Here is a 19,480-nt window from a genome sequence, read left to right on the forward strand (position 1 = left end):
CAGACCATTCTATCCAGCCTGTGGGGCCCCTAAAAATATTTAAATTAATATTAATCTGCCTTAGGCTGCCTGTCATGTGGCCCTCGATGGCTTGTCAAAACTCAGTAAGCAGCCCTCCGCCCAAAATAATTGTCCGCCCCTGCCATAAACATATTAACTCTACTCTTAAACATGAAGTCCTTTTCTAGAATGCTTCTCTTTGGCACCAGTTGTAAAGAACCACATATGCAGCCTCTGTGGGTTTTGATGAGAGCTTGAACAGCGGAGAACAACTCTCTCTCTCTTCATGCTCAGATACTCAGCTTCGGTTTCTGATAATTGTACACACACATAGCGAGAGAGAGAGAGAGACTCTGCCAGGTCCTCTCTCTCTCTCTCTCTAAATTCTGCCAGGCCCCCCATCTCTCTCTCTATGTGTGTGTGTATGTGTGTGTACACACATACACACACTGCGCATCATTTAGTTTAGCACTTGCTTAATAAAGTACTAAGTGAATGCACAGTAACTAGAGTTACTGAGTAGTCGTGTCACAGTAGAACTAAATATATTCTCTCTCTCTCTATATATGGGGGGGAACCTGTCAGAATTTATCCCATGATGTTTATAACATTTGAATGTGAAACATCTGTAAAGGATTTTTTTATTGTAGTTTAAAACAAATACAGTAAACAGCCCCTTGTAAAGAGAAGCTGATTTACACACACTATTCGTGTACTGATGTGCCATTGGAAAAAACAGTAACAAAACCTTGTATTTCCAAATAGAAAAAAAATTAGAAAAATACAGTATATTTATGTGCCAAAACAGTGAAATTATATAATATGTTTGTACTTATACACTGAAAATTCTTGCCAAGCCAGTGTGAAAAATGGATTGGAAGGACTGGTTTAACGTCTTCCATGTATGACTGAACTCTCAAGTAGAAAGTGCACATTCTGGTCCCGGTCACAGCGTCACCTGTAGGCTGGATCTCTGGAGACTGAACACACTTCAGTACATGAGTTAACTCCTTTCTTTTCCCAAAAGGAATCCCTATGGTTGAGTTAAGACTGGCATCACTGAGATGCTCTGCACAGACAGTCCTGTCCTTAGACTGCAGGATGCCAAAGATGAGGAGGTCGAAACCCAGAAAGATGGAGACACTGTGAGGGTCTCCTTTGGGTCCTTCAAAGAATAGAAAGATTACATCACTCCATTGTGTCTTGAAACTGCTGTGTATACTTAGACAGCGTGTCAGCTTGACCCAGAAGTTCCTTCACTGCGTCTGTGTTTGGATATTGCACTGCAGCATTTTTGGTGGCAAGAGCCAAGTTCTTCAGCAGGCTGCAAAACTGGCTGCTGCTGTGGAGGATGTCATTCCTTGTATCCTTCTCTTGAGTTTCCTGGCAGAGAGAATCCACTAGCTTTTGTCCTATCATAATGATCAGCTTGCTGTGTCCTATGAAGACTTCAGGTGGTTGGTTATTGCTGAGACTATTGGTAAAAACACCGATGGCTTTTTGAAGTGCACCAAAACACAGCCTACAGTTTTCTGAGAAAATGGTTTTCTTTGATGAGTCTTGCTTGTTCTGAACAGGTTTTTCTGGAATAACCTAGGAAAGGGAAAAGAAAACAAAACGTACCTTCAGCTTAATGGCCTAAAAACTGTTTCCACTTTGTCCTTTTTTTGTGTAGTTTCTTCACTTCCCTGCACCTGATTAGCCAGTAACTCCAAAACTGGTGCAGCCTAGAGGCCTTTTGCAGTTATACAGCACTATTTCTCATTTTGCTTGGTTTGCAGAAAGGATAAAATCTCAATTACAATCTGGCTTTTGCGCAACAGACTTCAATGACATTATTTTTACTAGCTGATATCACAACAAATCTTGAAATCATACTGAAACATTAGTGCCTTAAATGGCCTGAACACATGGAATCTAGCTTTTAAACAGCATAAAGCCATTAAATCTGGTTTTAAAAGGTATTGGAGTCATGGAAGTTGTGGATGAACAAGACTTTGGTAAATCAAGGATTTCCTGTCTTGTTATAGCTTTTGAGATAAAGGCCAGTCATAGTTCCACTCAAAATGAAGTGAAAAAAGGCAAGCTGATCAATTATGCTATGATTTTAAGTTACAGTATCCCTTGACATAGGAAACAGAAAAGTTTTGGTGGACTACTACAAATGCTATCAGCGCTATTGCTAAAAAATGGTGTGGGGAATAAAAGATTAGAAACAGGACAGATAGATCCCTATAGCAGTTTCCTGTCAAATTCAAACTATTTTACATTTTAGCAAGGTATAGGTGCTTTATGCAGCTTGAGGGCTGGACAGTCTTAATTAGCAACATATTTTCAAGGTCAGAAATACCTTTTGTTTTGAATCGCCATTCTTCGTTGCTACCTCTTTAGGTGAAAGGTGTTTTGCTGCCTGTTCCAAACCTTGATATTTCTGAAAAATGAAAAGTTTACATAAAATGCTTCCATGTGGCTTTGGTTTTGTTCTTTGTGGTAGCATAAGCCTTCCATGCCATGTAATCTAGGTGTAATCACTGACTACACTGAACTTGTTATTAGGAGCATAACCCATTAGTCAGAGTTGTTTGAATTAAAGAACTTAGGGACTGATCCTGCAAAAGATAGCACTGGCTCCATTATTAATGAACCACATCCAAATCATAATTTAATAATTAATTATGCTATGTATTTAATGGTTTTTAATGTATTTAAACACTGGGATTTAAAGGCTAACTGTCTGATATGTGTTCTTTCTCCTCCATTCCCAAACTGATTTCCAACAGTAAGTCTAGCTGTTTCCTGGCATTTAGTATTAAATAGCTATCTGTATTAAAGCTTGATATTATCAACCATCACTGAGTATCTGAGATTTCTAACAAATCACAAAGAATGAAGCTGATGTTTCTTATGTCAAGGAATCGAAACAAGACATGTACCCCAAACCAAAATTGTATCAGAACAATTGAAGCTTAATATACTAGTAAGAATAAGAACATTACTGTAAAGAAACACATAGGAAACTACTGTTTGAAGCCCAGCTAAAAACTGAATCCAATGGTGGAGCTAACAAATTGGTTTCTATACTGCTTGCTGAATAAGCCTGGCTCCTCTTATAATTCTGCTGAATTCTGTGCTCCCTGCCATTCATGGCTATGGCAATAAAAGCTTAGCAGTCATATATGTGGGCTGGAAACTGCATATAAAGCAAAGCCAAGTTTGTATTAATGCAGAAATAATACAAATGAACTGCTATGTACAAACACCACAACACAGAACATAGGCAGGAAGTTAATATTATACAAACCTGCAGGTGATCATAATCACGGTCTTCACTGACATTTTTTCTTGATTTCTCAGAAGAGAGTTCACTTTTGTTTGGTTTATTTCTTTGAAGTGAATTAAATTCTCTTCTTCTGGGTGCCAGGACTGGTTTTGCCATCTTATGCTCTGTGTTCAGTTTTGGTTGCGTAGTCTTCTGTTCTTTGTCATTCTTCTTGAAGAGTAGCTTTCCATTAGCTATGATAATGGAGACAAACCTCCTGATATCATCTGGAATGGCACGGGCTACCATAACAAACCGATCAAGATCATCTGGGTTGTTCTGAGGTTTCTTAATGACCAGAACCTGCAGTGACCAGTTGCAGTTGTTCAGTGCTTCCCTTGTTTCTACTAATATGTGGAATGAGTCTACAAGAATTTGTAACTGCTTTTTAATTCTGGTCTGAAGGTTATTGTCACTGAGGCAAGAGGCATTTGCCTTAATACCTTGAGCAAAGTTCAAGAATTCTCCCAAAGAAACTTTTATGTGATCAACTGCTCTATGAATTTCCTCAATGTTTGCCTCCAGGTGTTCTTGGTATCTCCATTTACTACTCACAAATATCATTAGGCTCGCAACTGAACTGGATACGCTGTGCTGTAGCTTGGTCAGCATCTCTATGGCTACATCAAGGTCCAATTTAATTTCTTGAGCAGGTTCCTCTTCTGATGACAGAGAAAAGGACTCAACAGAAGTGCTTGAGGATGTAGATATGGTGCTGGTTCTACTGTCCACACTGTCAAATGATAATGTGTCCTGCTCTAATTTGGCATCTCTTGACAGTTGTAGAGGAACATTGTATGTATGGTCTTCAAAACTCCCATTGTTTTTTTCAGTCCCCTTCCTGTTCTGTAAAGCAGTAGGCAACACTTTTGGAATGTCATAAATGTTTTGTTCACAGTTCTGATTTTCAACCTTTGCGGTCAGAAAGCTCGGGGGAACATGATAGTTGCCATTTTTCCTCAAACGCAACATATCACGTGAAGATGGTACAGCATAAAGGGGTGCATCTGGAAAAGTTAATTTCTTCTGTATTGGTGGAACATCGTATTCTTGCGGGTTCACCAATTTGCCTTCAGTTGCTGTTGCTGGTATGGTGCTAGCTGCATTTTGCACCCCAGCACCATACCTGGCTGGTGGTACATCATACAATATCTGCTTCTCCAGGGAATGGTTAAGAGGGTACTGTTTCAAGCTTGGTTTTTCAGGTGAGACTGGAATATCATAAATCCATTCTGACTTCCGAGGATTTGGCAAGGTATTGCAATGACCCACATATTTTCTCTGAGATGTATTTTGGATGGGGATATCACGTTCTCTGGTAGGGGGGACATCATACATCTGGAAATCAAGGGAAATTAAGCTCATTTTAAGACACATAAGGCCAGATCTTCAGCACAAATCCATTGATGTCTATGGGATGACACTTATTTTACACCAGTTGAGGACCAGGCCCACCATTCTAATGCTAGCTGCCCTCTGAAATACAGTCAAACCCTGTATATGAAAGTACTATTGTCGTATCTACAGATATCAAAGTATCAGGCAATATCAGACAAACAGGTTTTCTATAACGAAGCAAATGAGATTTCATGAGTCCCTAAGAGAACTGATTCTAATCTCTTTCATTTCCAGTATTCATAGACACATATAGACACAGGCAAATTATGAGACTTCACAACTGACCACACTTAAATAATTGCCCAGTGTTCACATTTGCATTCTTCAAGAGGCTCTTGAGATGGTTAATGATCTTATTCAAAACCTTACAATAAGGTCTTGTGCATAGCTGGCATCTGCAGCTTGAAAAATGGTGTCTGATATGGCCAATAATAAGACTTCTAATGAAGCACTCTGGCCCAGACTGTGTCCAGCTGCTTCATAAGCCTGAGAGGGAAAGAGCTTAAAAAGCAATGGGAGTGCATAACTCCAGGACTTAACTGCAGTGGCTGCTGTTTGCTAAGGATCCCAGATAGAACCGGCGGTATGTCTGGTTTGTGGGACTCTTTTAATTCTGATGTTTGTCCAAATCAGATCAGACATAACATTTTCCAAAGTTTCTGTGATGGCCCAAAAACCTGAATTCTGGAAAGCTTAACATGAAGCCTGCTCCCAGGCAGCTGCTTACCTGACCTTGATAAAAGCAGTGGGGCTGAAGCTGGGACAGCAAAGTCTTTGGCTTTGATTAGAGCCCAGGCTGTCAGGGCCTTGCAGGCTCCCAGCTCCATGACAGATAACCTGGAATCCCTGGCATGGCTTGCTGCTCCAAAGTCAGAAATCCTGGAAAACTGGGACAGCCCAGCTGAGAATCCTCCCCAGAGCCAGAGTCCCTACAAGCTAGCAGCCCTGAGATAGTTTACCCTGTGGGTCTAGCCAGGGACCCTGCAAAGGATCATCAAACCCAAGATGTTTCAGATGAAACACATTAGGCTCTACAAATCAGCATTTTTCAAAAAAACACTGTGGGTCAGCATCTTTCCCACCAGCTCTAAAAAGGCTGGGTAGAAGTGGGGAGATCAGTCAGCTAGATAGGTGCCCATATCACTCTACTGCCAGATGTTCACGTACATAGGAATCCGCAGTCACTTCTACTTAACAGATTTTGAGTCTCCTTTTTAATGACAATGTTACTTTAACTCCAATAAGTAAATTTAAGTGCAGTGATGACTCCAGCCCTGGCAATTATGAAGCATGACCATGAGTTAAGCCTCTCTCATCACTTTATACATTCTTAATATTAAAATAATCTTAAAGCGATATCACATTTAAGATGGGCTGTTTTTATATCTATTCTTCTTGGCACATCTGTTAATCACAGGCAGTGCCCTGCCTGATATCAACACATTAGTACAACCCCAGGCTTCATGGTTTAATATGTTCAGTCACTTGTATTAGTTTAACAGCATTAATGAGAGACTGGTCTCTACCATTCAGGAGTAACACTTACAGAGCTTGCTAGAGAGTCTTGCTGGATGTGGTCTTTTGCCTTTTCTGGGCTGGATGAGATGTAAAGCTGTTTCTGTCCTTCGTGGAAATATTCAGTGGGGCAAAATTGCATGGAGACCTTTCTGGCTCTGGGTGGAGTGGCATAGCTCTAATCAAATACAAAAGTAAAGTTGGCTTAACTTTTGTTTAGTTTTATACAAACTGCTAAAGACTTAAAGTCTTAGATTGCCTTTGTAAAAAAGCCCTGGGCATCAAGAATCCCTCTGTGTAGATTTGGGTCAGGATATGGTTCCTACAAGAGTTGTGTAGGCAGGGGAGATAGACACTAGATGGCGCAGTGGGCTGTTGCACAAATTTCACAAATTTTACATCCAAGTAAGGATTCATGCACACAGGCACCAGGCTGGTTTAGAGAATAATGACATGTACCTGCACTCAGACACACCTACACACATGCGTGCACACATGTGCGCATAGGCCATGGAATAGGATGGGCCACCCAGGCCATGGCCCGACCAACTTTTAGCACGTTAATTTATATGACCAATGACAAATGCGGAATTGTCATCTTGGTTAAATCTGTATAGCTATTTTTTTTAACTGCATAGCTAGCTAAATTAACGTGCTAAAAGTTGGTCGGGCCATGGCCCGGCTGGCCCATCCCGTTCTGCAGCCTATGCATGCACACACATACACTGCACTGAGGGAACCTACTAAGATTTCAAAGCCAAGCCTTCCAAAGCTAGGGAATGCCAGAATTTTATGTGATATTTTCTGATACTACACCACCGCATACGATTATTCACACATGACCTCTACATCAATCAAGTTCTCGGGGCGAGTAGGGCAGCTGTTAAATGAGCAGCCAGTCAATATCTTGTTTCAAGCTCTTAATTAAAGTAATGCATATGCCCAAAGGGTGCCTCTTAACTGTGTATTAACAACCTTAATTCTGATATATCCTAACTCTTTTGAAGACTTGACTTTACAACTTTCATAATGCATCTTGAATGCAGATTTTTTTTAATTGTAATTTCTTAGGTGTTTACAAATAGCTACCTGAATACATAGAACTCCATCATTCTACATCTGCAGGCAACCTTTCGATCCACTGCACAGATCTCTGTTGTTTGAGCTAGTGAAAAAAACTCTGATATCAGTCCTCAGTGTAGCCCAGGAGCACAGAAGACTTCTATGTTGACAGTGGGTTTAATAGACATTTGCTGCCAGCAGGCAAAAGGTTCATGCTTGTTCTTATCCAGGCTCTGGAGGTGAATGCGCAGACTTCTCTATCCATTCCCTCCTTGGCAAGCTTGGCCTCTTGACCCCATGCACTCTGATGTGTCTTTCCCTTCCCTGGTTCTTTACCTTTGTCCCATTCTCATCCTCTGTTCAGTTCCAATCTCTCAACTCAGGCTTCTCATCCCTGTCCCTGGCACCTTCCAGCCAGTCCTCGTCTTCCCTCCAGGCTCTGGTTTCCTTGCTCAGCTATCCCCACTTCCCTTCCAACGCCCAGCCTCTTTCCTTGGGCAATTTGCCCACACAGTTCAAGTTCCCTTCTTCTGGTTCCTCATCTGATAAGCCTCTTTCTCTTCCCTTCCAGCCCCCTGCCCACACACATCCTTCCTCCCCACTGATTCCCAGGCCTGTGTGAGTCGGCAGTGATCCGATCTAGTTTCGGATCCGGCTGCTTTGGATGGCCGCAATCTGATCCAGAGCTCCGGACTGGGTTTCCACCTCAATCCAGCCGAAACGGCTCCGAAGCTTCGGAGCCGCCTTGGAGATCCGGACATAGGGTATAATGGGGAATCAATGAAATAGATATAACTTGTTGGTTTGTGTCCAATTTGGATGAAACATGCAGGGATGGCTGCCTCTGCTGAGAGCATGAAACCTGCCAAGTTTCAAGAAGTTCAGTGCAGGGGTTTGGGGAAAACTGTACCCCAAATTCTTGAAAGCCAAACTCATGTCAAGGCTGTGTGTTACAATGGGGAAGGGGGTCAAAACTGCAGGGGTGGTGGCTCTTACTGAGGCCACAAACCTGCCAAGTTTCAAGGAGATGGGTGCAGGGCTTTTGGGGGAACTGCACCACAAGCTGCGAACAAGCAAAACTTGTGTCATGGGTGACACTGCATGTTAAGGCGCAGCAGGGTGACAGCTGCAGGGGTGGTGGCCCCTGCAGAGGCCACAATGGCTGCCAGCTGTGGAGGAGATCGGTGCAGGGGGGTTCTGGGGCCCTGCACCCTGAGCTGCTGATGGACAAAACTCCTGCCAAGACTGTGTCTGTCTTGGGGCAGTTGATTGTCTGTATTGTCTTTCCCCTCCTTAGCCTGGTTTTGTAGGTGCTAATTGATGGTCCTTAAGTCATTATGTAATAGCTGGGTCCTGTGTATTGAGCTGGTCCCCAAGTCCCTGCTCCCTGAGTGAATCACGGTTGGTTGGTTGGTAACTGGGAACACAGTAGCATAGCAGCCAGGCCTCCTGGCTGTCTCCCCTCCTGCCCCAAGACAGACAGTCAGTCCCACAAGCACCCATGGCACCAGTTTTGCTTGTCTGCAGCTTGAGGGGAAGCTCCCTGCACCACTCTTCTTGAAACCTGGCAGGCTTTGTGGCCTCAGTAAGAGCTACCACCCCTGTAGTTTTCACCTCCCTGTGGTGTAACGCCCAGACATGACATGAGCTTTGCTTTCAAGAATTTGGGGTGCCGTTCCCCCCAAATCCCCCAAACCCTTGCACCAATCTTCTTGAAACCTGGCAGGCTTCATCCTCTCTGTCTACCACCCCTGAAAATTTCATCCAAATTGGACAAAAAACAACAAAGTTATAGATAATTTATTGTTTCCCCATTATACCCTATGGCCGGATCTCCAAGGCGGCTCCAAAGCTCTTTGGGAAGCCTAACGAGGCCAGCACTTTGACCTGGATGTGCTGCTTCGGACCCCGAAGCATCTCTGGCTTATGGTCCTAATATATTTGCCCAGCCTTTCCCTACTGTCCCACTCATTTCCCACTCCCTGTCTCCTTGCCCAGTCAGTCCAAGCTTCCTTTTTTCCACAACGGCTTGACAGTCACAGCCCCCACTAAAAGGTTGAAAGGTTTAGTTTATTTACCAGCGACTGAACTCAGAGGCCAGGTGATTTATCTAACATGATGAACCTCTCTATAGAACAATCATGTAGCATTGAACAGGGATTGGACCTGCAGGGATCTATAGAAATGTAACAGCTTTAACAAAGATCTTTGCTACAGGTTTTGAGCCTGACCATAGAATTTCCCAGAGATGATTTTTTATTAAGTTTCAGAGCAGAGTTCAAAAAGCCAAGATATAAATAAGTTTTCATTTACTTTCATGGTCTGTCCTGTAGGACTGTTCTACGTGGCCTGGGAGATGGGAGTGCTGGATGATAGCTGCAGTGGACACATGGCTTAGCAGGACTCACCTGAGCGAGCAAGGACTCCTGGCGCTGGGGAGATGGAACATCATATACGTAGCTTTGGATATTTGATGCTGAGGCCTGAGATACTCTGGGAAGAGTCAACAGGTGCTTGAGGGGAAAAAAGACAGTAATGCGAGAGCTGCAATGAGCTAAAGTGTAGGACAAGCCAAACAGACTATTGTTAGAATTACTTTGCTGATATTTATTTAACACCTTTTACTGCTCTATAAGGAAAAACCTTCTTCATTCACTGGTCCTAACAGACAGCTCACTGTCTGTCTGTTAAAAACCCGAGTATACTTACCTGTAACACCCTTTTACCAGCGTTTCTACCCTACTTATGGATTGTCACAAGAGTAGAGGTAAATTGCCACTCATTAAAGAAAATTTCTAGTGCATCCATCCCGCTCTAGGCACCCACTGCATCTTTTGGTTCTCAAAAAACAAAATGACTAAAAAGAGGTAAGAAAAAATTTTCCTGAAACATTATTTTAAGAGCCATGGGCCAAGGACTTCAGCCATGATTAGAGGATGAAAGATGTTTAGCTAAGATGCCACCAGAATACAAACTCTTGGAAAGAGCCTTTTGTTTTCAAAACCGCTCTAAATTGTGTCTGCTTAGCAGTGAAGTGAATATAGGTCTCCAGAGCTAGTCTTTAAACTGGTATTTTCAAAACCAAACATCTGACCTGAAAACACTTCCCCTGGGAGAGAATGCTTTCCACTACATTAGTAGGCCGAGCCACGGCATTCAGGGGAAGTGACTCATGTCAGAGCAGAGAAGCACAAGACTCTAAGCTGATCTCTGCCTGTTGAATTTTAAAGACCCGAAGAACTGAAACACTGGCCCCTTGTAAAGAAAGAAAATTAATAAATTCACTCTATTATTCTGAAGAAGGAATATTTCTCTTATCAAAGCATCTACAGAACGATGAGAATACAAGCTTTGTTTTTCTGCAGAGAGTAGATCAAATGTAAGTAGCAGCTGGATAAACAGATACCTGCTACAGAGGACAAACCTCTTTGTATATTTGTAGGGTCAGGTAGGCTATGAGAAATGCCTTAAATCTTTACTGGATACCCGGTAAGGTCCTTTAGAAAAGGCGTGAAAGGCCAGTAGGTTTTTTTGTTTTTATTTTTCAGATGGACTTAGTTTTCTTCAGTCAGGATCCCCCAAAGACTTGACAGTAGCTTCATCCAGTTGCTCACAGAACAGCTGAGTATGTCAGGGGCTTTCCCAGTTGTCTCATAGCAGCTACATGGAGTGATCTAAGACGCTGTCATGTGTATTCCTGCACTCAGATGGGCTGTTCACCTTCTATGCCCTGAAATGTGTCTGCATATGCCTGCCTGGCTGCTGACTGCTCAAGTACAGTTGTTTTTTGCAGTAACAACTGCTACCTTGTGCAAGATGCAGCTGAGACAAACCTGGAAGGCTAAAGATTAAAAAGATGTTAATTATTTTAAAGTATTGTTTCCTTCCCCATTGAAGAAAAGTTAAAGCTGCAAGGCAGAAACATTGCAAAAGATACTTAAACCTAGCAGGTATCTGCAGGGACCAGTATAAACTCAGAGACAGACACAGGCTAGGTCAGAGAAAGTGAGGGAGAGAAATACCAAAGCCTAAATTTTACTTTTCCTTCTAATTCAGTGAAGAATAAGCATGTGGCAGCTTCAGGGCTTGATTTCTTCAATGCTGGGGGCTTGATTTCACAGGCAAATGTTCATGTGATATCATGCTGAATGTCATTATGCATATTCTGTGATTAGGTGTGCAAATCAGATCATGGCAGATACCAAAAAAACCCTGATTGAATTCTTTGGCATGAGTAACCCAGTTTGATCTTGCAATCAAGATTATTATGCATAGACGTTAGCACCACAGTTGCAGTTTCCAAGTGTGGGCAGTTGTCTTCAGATACACTTCCAATATTTTGTTTTCCAGCATGTATTTACAAGCAGCACACATCAATATATCCTGCCTACTGATGCAAAAGTAGGAAAGATGGCTAAAAGAGGTGAGTAGAGAGAAAGTATTGCTCAGAGCAAAGGGTAAGTTGAATCTCTTTGGGACTGCCTTAATATTCTCTACTTCAAAGTCATTTAACATTTATAAGATAAACTTCCTTTGGAAAATGGTTTGTGTGGGAAATCCAATACCAGGTCCCAGAGACAAAACAAAGTAAAATAGAATGGCACAACTTGTTCCAATAAATCCCTATAATTAGTGCTCATTTTTAATTTTGAAGATTTCCCAGGTAATTATTTCTTGTAGGAGGCCCAATTTTCAAACTTACACTTAATACTTTGCCCTTATTTAGTCCATTTGGAAAACCAGGTGCTGCTGGGATTACCCAAATTGGAACTGGGCAATTAGGCACTGAAGCATGTTCACACAGGGACTAAGTAACGGAAGAGGAGATCCACTCTGCAAAAGAGGAAAGCTCTCTTAAAAACCAAGGAGAGCAATTTTGAAGTGAATCCTAAAATGAAGAGGGGATTAGTTAAGTTGTCATCTGAAGGTGCAGTGATGTGATGCCTTCTGAACCTGCTGGACAGGTGGGATGTGAAGAGTTGTATCTCCACACAAATCACAACTCACCTTCACCACTGCCCAAGCAGATGCCAAGGGTCCATGAACATGAAGGAGACTGTGTGCATAAACTACGGAAGGAGAGAACTGAGGATGTAACTATACTAACTTCAGAAATTCTTTGCACGTATTTATCAGGACTGGGCATCACTTGCATACTCTATTCAAAGCAGCTATTCTTCTGTTCCTGTCCTAAATGGTAAAGCTTCATACCATCACACAGAGATGGCTGCATTTCAGTAGTGTGTTAGGGGATAACCATAGGAATATTTTATAGGAATGTGTTTCAGATAACATTACTGAAGCTGACTAACCTCACCATCACTTGGTCAAGTGACTTGGTGGCAACTTCAGCTGCAGTGCTCAGGTCCCAAAGAGTTTGCTGAAAAATTAAAAGCCACCAGTATTTTCTCTCCTGAGTATTTTCAAACATTTGGCACCTGCTGATTAATGATTAATGCCTGCTGATATTCTTACCTGATTTGTTAAGATGTGGGTCTTTTCGTTGAATAATTGTGCAGACAAAGCTGGCACCTGATACACTTCTTGAGTGGGCAGAGGAAAAACAGTAGGAGATGGCTTTACCCAACCGTCCATCTGTTCGTACACGGACGATGACACAGTAGACTTGGGAGCTTTTGGAACCTGGTAGATGTTGGGCTGATTGGACGGCAATTCCTGAGAGTCATGTTGGCAGGGGGGAGACAGCATGCCTGCCTGTAAACCAGCAAGGAGCTGGAGGCGATTAGCAGGTGCCAGGCCCTGTCTTCCATGCAGGGAACATTTCCACCATCCCTCGCTCCCTATGACGTTCTGGTCAAGGACTGTCAGGATGTCTCCTTTGCGGAAGCCCAGTTCATCAGAACACTCTGCCTTGTTGTCATAGAGTGCTTTTGCCAGTGTGTTCTGGAGAAGGAAAAAAGAAAGGGCATATTGCACTGCTTGTATCATGTAGGATGTCATTTGGAGCTACCAGATTAGCATCCATCTCTGTCTTGCATGCCATACCTCTCAAGCCCGGAGTCATCCAGCTGCTTCTCATGGCACTGCTTTGCACAATAATAGGAGCTGCTGAAAGTCAGAACCTATTATTGCTTGCCTAACCCTACACTGAAGTAATTATGCTGCCCTGGGTTCGGGGGACAGCTTGTATAGGATAGGTGCAGTGTATTTCAATGCACCTCTTCTGGCGCTGCATCAGCGGGGTACAGACATACCTTATACAACTTGCCTGAAGTTACACAGGAAATGTATCACCGAGCCAAGCATAGCACCAGCGTATCTTGGCATATCTAGTATGTTTAGCACCTTTTAACCACACTCCTCACACCTGGTGTTGGAACACCTCTTCTCTTAGGGCAGGCTTTAACCACAAGGCCCTCTTCTCGTACCTCTTCGCAGATAAGAAACTGAGGAAAGACCTGACTTGCAGTCACACACAAAATACTTGATAGAGCAGAGGCTTCATGGAAGACAAGACAGAGGCCCCCAAGTCTCAGATATGCACCGTAACAGCTGGATGCTTTTTCTTCTGAGAGTGCAAAATCTACAGCTTGCTGTGAAAGTGGGTTTGCACCTAAACACACTTGATTTTTTAGAACTTTTAACTATTTCGCACCTGGCTGATTTTGCTAATGTTAAAAAAACCAACAATTAAAATGTGGCCTTGATCGGTTTGAGCATTTCTGTAAAATTTGCCAAAGGGCTAAAAAGAAGAAGTCTGTACATCTTATTTTCTAAACAAGTGCATGGGTTTTGCTTTCAGCTTTAAAAAATAAGATTGACGACTTCCCCATTGAGTATTTTTCAGTCTGAACATAGGAAGAAGAGTTTCTTATCCTACAGTGCAAGGAATCTCCAAAGAGATAATGAGTGACTGCACTGGAAATATGATGCTTTGTATTTTTATCCAGAGCATTTGCTGTAAAACAACAGCTGGTTTGAAGTATTAGGAGAAGAAAATCAATTTGTCAGCTGAGCTGATGAAAGTGGCCTGTTGTTGGTAGCATAAATTTCTTCCTAGGGATGGTCAGGAACAATAGCCTTTTCATTATATATGGATTTGTTCACACATACAGCACCAGCAGCTGTCAGAGACAGACAGCAACAGTCCCATCACCTTGCGTCATAGTTGGCTAAAATGATTTTTTTTTGCTTCCCAAACATCAGTTCCAGATCCAACTTTGACAATCCCAAATGCTTTGAACTGCTTGTGTTTAAGTGGAGGTATCTTATCCCACAGGACAATCCCTGGCAGGTGAGGGTCTTAGACATGGTCACAATTCTAAAGAAGAAAGGCCAAATTGTGCCAGTAGAAATTGTAGTGTTCCCCAAGCCTCTCTACATGCCAGCTGATTGTGGGCCTGCTTTGCATTACATGCTGTACAAATGCGTAGTAACGGTATCTATCCCTCAGAGCTTCTGATCTACATGGAAAGAAAAGCCCAAGGAAAACTATTATCTCTCTTTGCAGACGGGCAACAGAGAGATTAAGTGACTTATCCAAGGTCACTCAGGAAACCTGTAGCAAGAGGCCGGAAGTGAAGCCAGATGAACACTGTCCCAGTGCTGAGCCTTAACCACGGAAATATCCTTCCTAGTGACAACCATGAAAAAGAGAGGAGAATTTGTTTGAAGTGATGATTGTATAAGACATTTGGACATCAACATATTCCCAGAGAATTCTTTCGTAAGAGAAAATCATGTGAAGACTATTAGGCCTGCTTCAGCGGTTGTTATGCACTCCCACCCCCTCCCCACCCAGCGAATACTTGAGGACTTGGAGATTTCAGTGATTTCAAAAGAGCTGGACCGGAGTCTAAACTTAGCCCATGTACTTCAGTGGGACTTTATGCAAATGAGGACTGTAGGCTTTAGCCCAAGATATATAAAAGCATAAGGTACCCTGCACATTAGCCATGCTTCAGTGACATCCAAACATTGCAGCAACCATTCCTGGGGAAAAGTATTCCAAGTATTTCCTAATCTCCTTTCCTAGGGGTAGCCAGCTCTGCTTCTGCTGCAAATGAATAGGGAAGACAATCCCACTGTCTCAGTATTACCAGTACAGGGTTTATTCCTGCATTTTAAGGTCATTCTATAACAAAAGATGTTACAGGAAAATTCTCTTGGAGCTGGATCGGCAAACAGTACTTCTGGCAGATCATCACCAAAGTCCAGCAGTATTTAAGAGCACCCCTAATTGAATTTGAAGCTTAGTATAGGTGAGGTCTTGTGCTCTTAAATGTAGGAGCGAATTCTTTGTTTGATGCACAGGCATGCATTCCATTGGCTTTGTACATACAACCTATACAAAAACCCATGGGCCAAGAAGCTCAGAGTGTGAGACAAATTCACAGTAAGTTGTACTGGTCCAAATTTGCAAAAGTGGCCTCTAATTTGGAATGCTTCAGACCCATGCCAACTGGGCTTTAGGTAAATTCAGGGCCCCTTGCTGGAGGCACTTGACATATGAGCTTTCTGCCCCACTGTGTGGTACAAATCTGTTGTCCTTGTGTACTGACTAATATTCATAAAAATCTCAACCTCAGTGAATGCAGGTGGAAGGCCAGAAATCATTCCATTTGGCAAGGCAGAATAAGTACATTGATCCAGGTCCCTGAGTAGTTCTTGTTTAGTTGACTCATCTTGATGGCTTGAAAATTATATTTTTAGATTTAGATAGGCCTAGACTATGCCACCTTTGGTAATGCCAAATTAAACCCCATGCTTCCAGGCATGTGGTCAGTGGCACAGGAGTCAGGAGACTATTCTTACTACCATCTGTCCCTTTATTCGGCATTCCACATCTGTCCAGGAGGATTACAGAACTTCATCATCTGTCTGTTTTTGGAGCATCAGGGCATTGGCCATGGCTGGAAATACAATTCCAGTCTAGAGAGAGATTCATATGGATAAGTATGATAAATTCTGTGTTCACAGATGTTGTTGCCTGCTCTTTCATTGCATGATATCGTATGGGTGATACTGGTTTATCATATATTAAAATGAGCTGGGAAACTGGCCTATTCATGAGGATTGTATACTTATTTGCACTGGCAGTCATATCTGAAGAGATTTGAGCAGCAAGAAGAAACACCCAGGACCCAGAACACACTAAATATTTGCACATACTAAATTACACACACAAAATTACTATGCAATAATTGTACGTCTGAAGTGGTATTGCTTTATGGTAAAATAAATTATAACAGCTACAGCACTTGTATGTGCTAGCAGGGGTAGAGTATTGCAGACGCAAAAATATACCTGTTAAAATACTGTTGTGGTCTTAACCACTTAACACCAGCGCCCAGGATAAATGATAAAGCTTTTTGCACTGTGCTGTTTTGTTTTTCTTCCATGACTTATGTTCTCCCTTGCCTATCTGTTAATAGTGTAAATACAGTAATTTTTTTCTTCTCATTTCCTTTCAGATTGTGGTTAGACAGCCTAACATTTGGGTGGTGAGTAAGAATAACTCTTTACACTTATGCAGCACCAAAACAGCTCAACAGATAATATTAATATTTATGTTGCAATTATACCTGGGAGCCTCAGATCGGGACCAGGAACCAAGTGTGCAACTGTATAATTGGTGCACACTTTGAAAATAATTTCTTAGTGTTAAAAAAAAGGAAGGGTTTGTCTATACCAGGGGTTCCCAAACTGTGGTACACACTCCCCTGGGGGTATGCAAGACATCTTGGGCTGGGGCAGGAAGCGGGGAAGGTACGTGAGAGAAATTGTGTAATGGTGGATTTAATTTTCATTACAATTAATAACTGGTATTTAAAGGGTTAAAATATAAAACGTATGCTGGTAGGGGTATGCTGGCGGGTGGTAAACCTGGAGGGAGGCCCTCGATAAAAGTTTGGGAATCTCTAGCCTATGCCATTGCTGTGACTGTGGTGTAGGGACATGCCGGGCTGCGGGTGGCCAGGTTGGGGGATTGCCTCAGGGTTGGGAGATGCAGCCAAGATTCGAGGGGAGTATGCCATGTCCAGATGTAGAGATGCCAGGAAGCCAGATCTTTTTTTGGGGAAACCTGTCAGAGATCCAGAGGGTCAGGCAAAGTGTGAGGTCAGGAGGCCAGCCAGGTCAGGTATTCAGATCAAATCAAAGTTGGGTCAGGTATGCAAAGGGTCAGACCAAATTTGGGGTCCACGGGCAAGCTAGATCCACTATTCAAAGAATCCGTCAGAGTCAGTGGCAGCACAGGCCAAGGGTGAGGAAGCCTAGGTACAAAGTTAAGCCACTTCCTCTGCTGAGTCAGGAGTTGGTAGTGGAAGGCATGAATGGTCAGCTAACCTTGTCTGGCTACTCTGGGAGCAGGAAGTGGGTGTGTGGCTAGACCTAGATGGAGGGTTCTGGCCTCCTGTGTCTTCCTAGTGCTCTGTGAGGAAGGAACAGGCTGGGATGAGCAGCCATGCTCGGCAGGCCAAGACCATGGCCTGACACTTAGAATATACATGCCTGAGATAACATTGATTCAGCTAGAGGAAAGTTACTGATAGCAAGCTGGCTGCAGTAGTTGGAGCTCAGTTTGGGCTAACAACCTGAGTAGTTACCCAGTGGGTGCATCTACACATTCATTAATGCACCGTAATTATGGGCGCATTAACTTTAGTACCTGTAATAACTGGTACTAAGTTAATGCACTATAATAGGTGCTACTGTGCAGTAGCGCCGTCACACACATTTTTTGCGATGCTAATATGCAGTAGACTAATTCTATTGTGCATTAACATGGTTTTTGCTTGCCGCGCTAATGCACAGTAGAATTCGTTTACTGCACATTTAGCATCTCGTGTAGACACAACACTAAACTTTGTGCTACCTCAGCCAGGTACCTGAACTACTTAATTTAAAGCTAGGTTGGATGTATCTATGCTGCATTGATGTTGTAACAGTGAATGCAGTGCAGACATACCTTTAAAAGCCTCACTAATTTAAATACTATTAATTTTCCAATAAGCAAAGTGAGGTGCAATGAAACTGAGTCACTGACAGATTGATGCACACATCCCACGGGGTTTCCCAGGCCCCACTCACTGGCCTTCTCACAGCAAAGAACTTTACATTTACACCCTCCCACCTCAGATTTAAGCTCATTTTGGGACACATAGTGAATTGCCAGTCAGCCACTGTTTGCTGAAGCCATTCCAGTTTAGATTATAAAAAATAATATTCCGTGTAAACTCTGACTGGTAATATTGCTTAGCTTGACACCAGGAAATGTGTGGGTAACGCTGTGGGTACAAATAACTAACTGCTTTCCGTGACATCAAGGCAGACAGCACAAAAGCCTGAGGCTGAATTGATGCAATCTTCACAGGTTAGTCTAAGCTGCATAGATTGAACTGATAAGCAAGAGAACAGACATTAACCTTTGATTCCAGAAATGCAGCCACGTGCCTGCAGTAGCCCAGGCCAGAAGCTGGGGAAAGCTAGAGCATACCTCCTTAATCAGCTGGAGCAGACAGTTTAGGCCAAGGCTAATCCCATCCACCCTGCAAGACAGGGTGTGTGGAGGAGATGCAAAGCATCCTGGGATGCTGGGGGAATGTGACTCAACTTGAATCTGGAGGGGATCTGGGACAGAAGTTCAATAAATGGATTTAACCTAAATCCAGGTATAATTGCAATAAAAATATTAATAGTATCTGTTGAGCTGTTTTGATGCAACGTCCACCCAGGTTTATCGTCAACCCATTTCAGCCATTTTGAAAGCAGTTTATGTGTACTAAATGTTTGTTGTATTACAGATTTGAACCGATTTCCAATCACTTATACCAGTTTGTGTAATTTCTGCCCCTAGCCTAAGAGTTTTGAGCGCTTGATCTGCCACTGCAATCAGGACGGTAGATAATGAAGTGTCAATTGCAGCCACAGCTATTTGCACTGGAGTTATTTGCAATACAAAAATCAGCAGCACCAAATTTGAGGACCTTTTTCAACATCAGGCCCTAAACATATGTAAAGGTGAGGATGCTTGTAAAAACTCATAATCACAGGCCCTTTCGTTATCTGAGCAGAAATGTCTCTGTAGCTTGTGTTTATGTTTATTAGCTAGTCATTCCCAGGACCACAGAGACCTCCCTGGAGTGGTGGGACCAAAGGAAATTCTGCTCTGAGGCCAAAGGGAACTGCATTTTTCCTTTGGTACCAGAGGAACGGAAGTTGTTT

At 42.7% G+C, this 19,480-nt stretch overlaps 1 protein-coding gene across 2 annotated transcripts in view; it reads right to left on the reverse strand.

Annotated features, from left to right (window-relative positions):
• Window positions 1-616: 616 nt before the first annotated feature.
• Window positions 617-19,480, reverse strand: part of CASS4 (Cas scaffolding protein family member 4) — a 34,752-nt gene continuing 15,888 nt past the window's right edge. The window contains exons 2-7 of one of the 2 annotated variants that reach the window (XM_019510209.1): window positions 12,770-13,198; window positions 9,703-9,807; window positions 6,264-6,410; window positions 3,302-4,657; window positions 2,351-2,431; window positions 617-1,593 (exon numbers count right to left, since the gene is read on the reverse strand). In XM_019510209.1, the coding sequence (XP_019365754.1) occupies window positions 1,189-1,593; window positions 2,351-2,431; window positions 3,302-4,657; window positions 6,264-6,410; window positions 9,703-9,807; window positions 12,770-13,198 (2,523 nt within the window). In that variant the 3' untranslated portion in view covers window positions 617-1,188. The remainder of the gene's footprint in view (window positions 1,594-2,350; window positions 2,432-3,301; window positions 4,658-6,263; window positions 6,411-9,702; window positions 9,808-12,769; window positions 13,199-19,480) is intronic. The other variant, XM_019510210.1, reaches the window with a different exon arrangement.

Source organism: Gavialis gangeticus, unplaced genomic scaffold, assembly GCF_001723915.1.
Source record: "Gavialis gangeticus isolate Ggan-Ray unplaced genomic scaffold, GavGan_comp1, whole genome shotgun sequence".
In the NCBI taxonomy this organism is placed as follows: domain Eukaryota; kingdom Metazoa; phylum Chordata; order Crocodylia; family Gavialidae; genus Gavialis; species Gavialis gangeticus.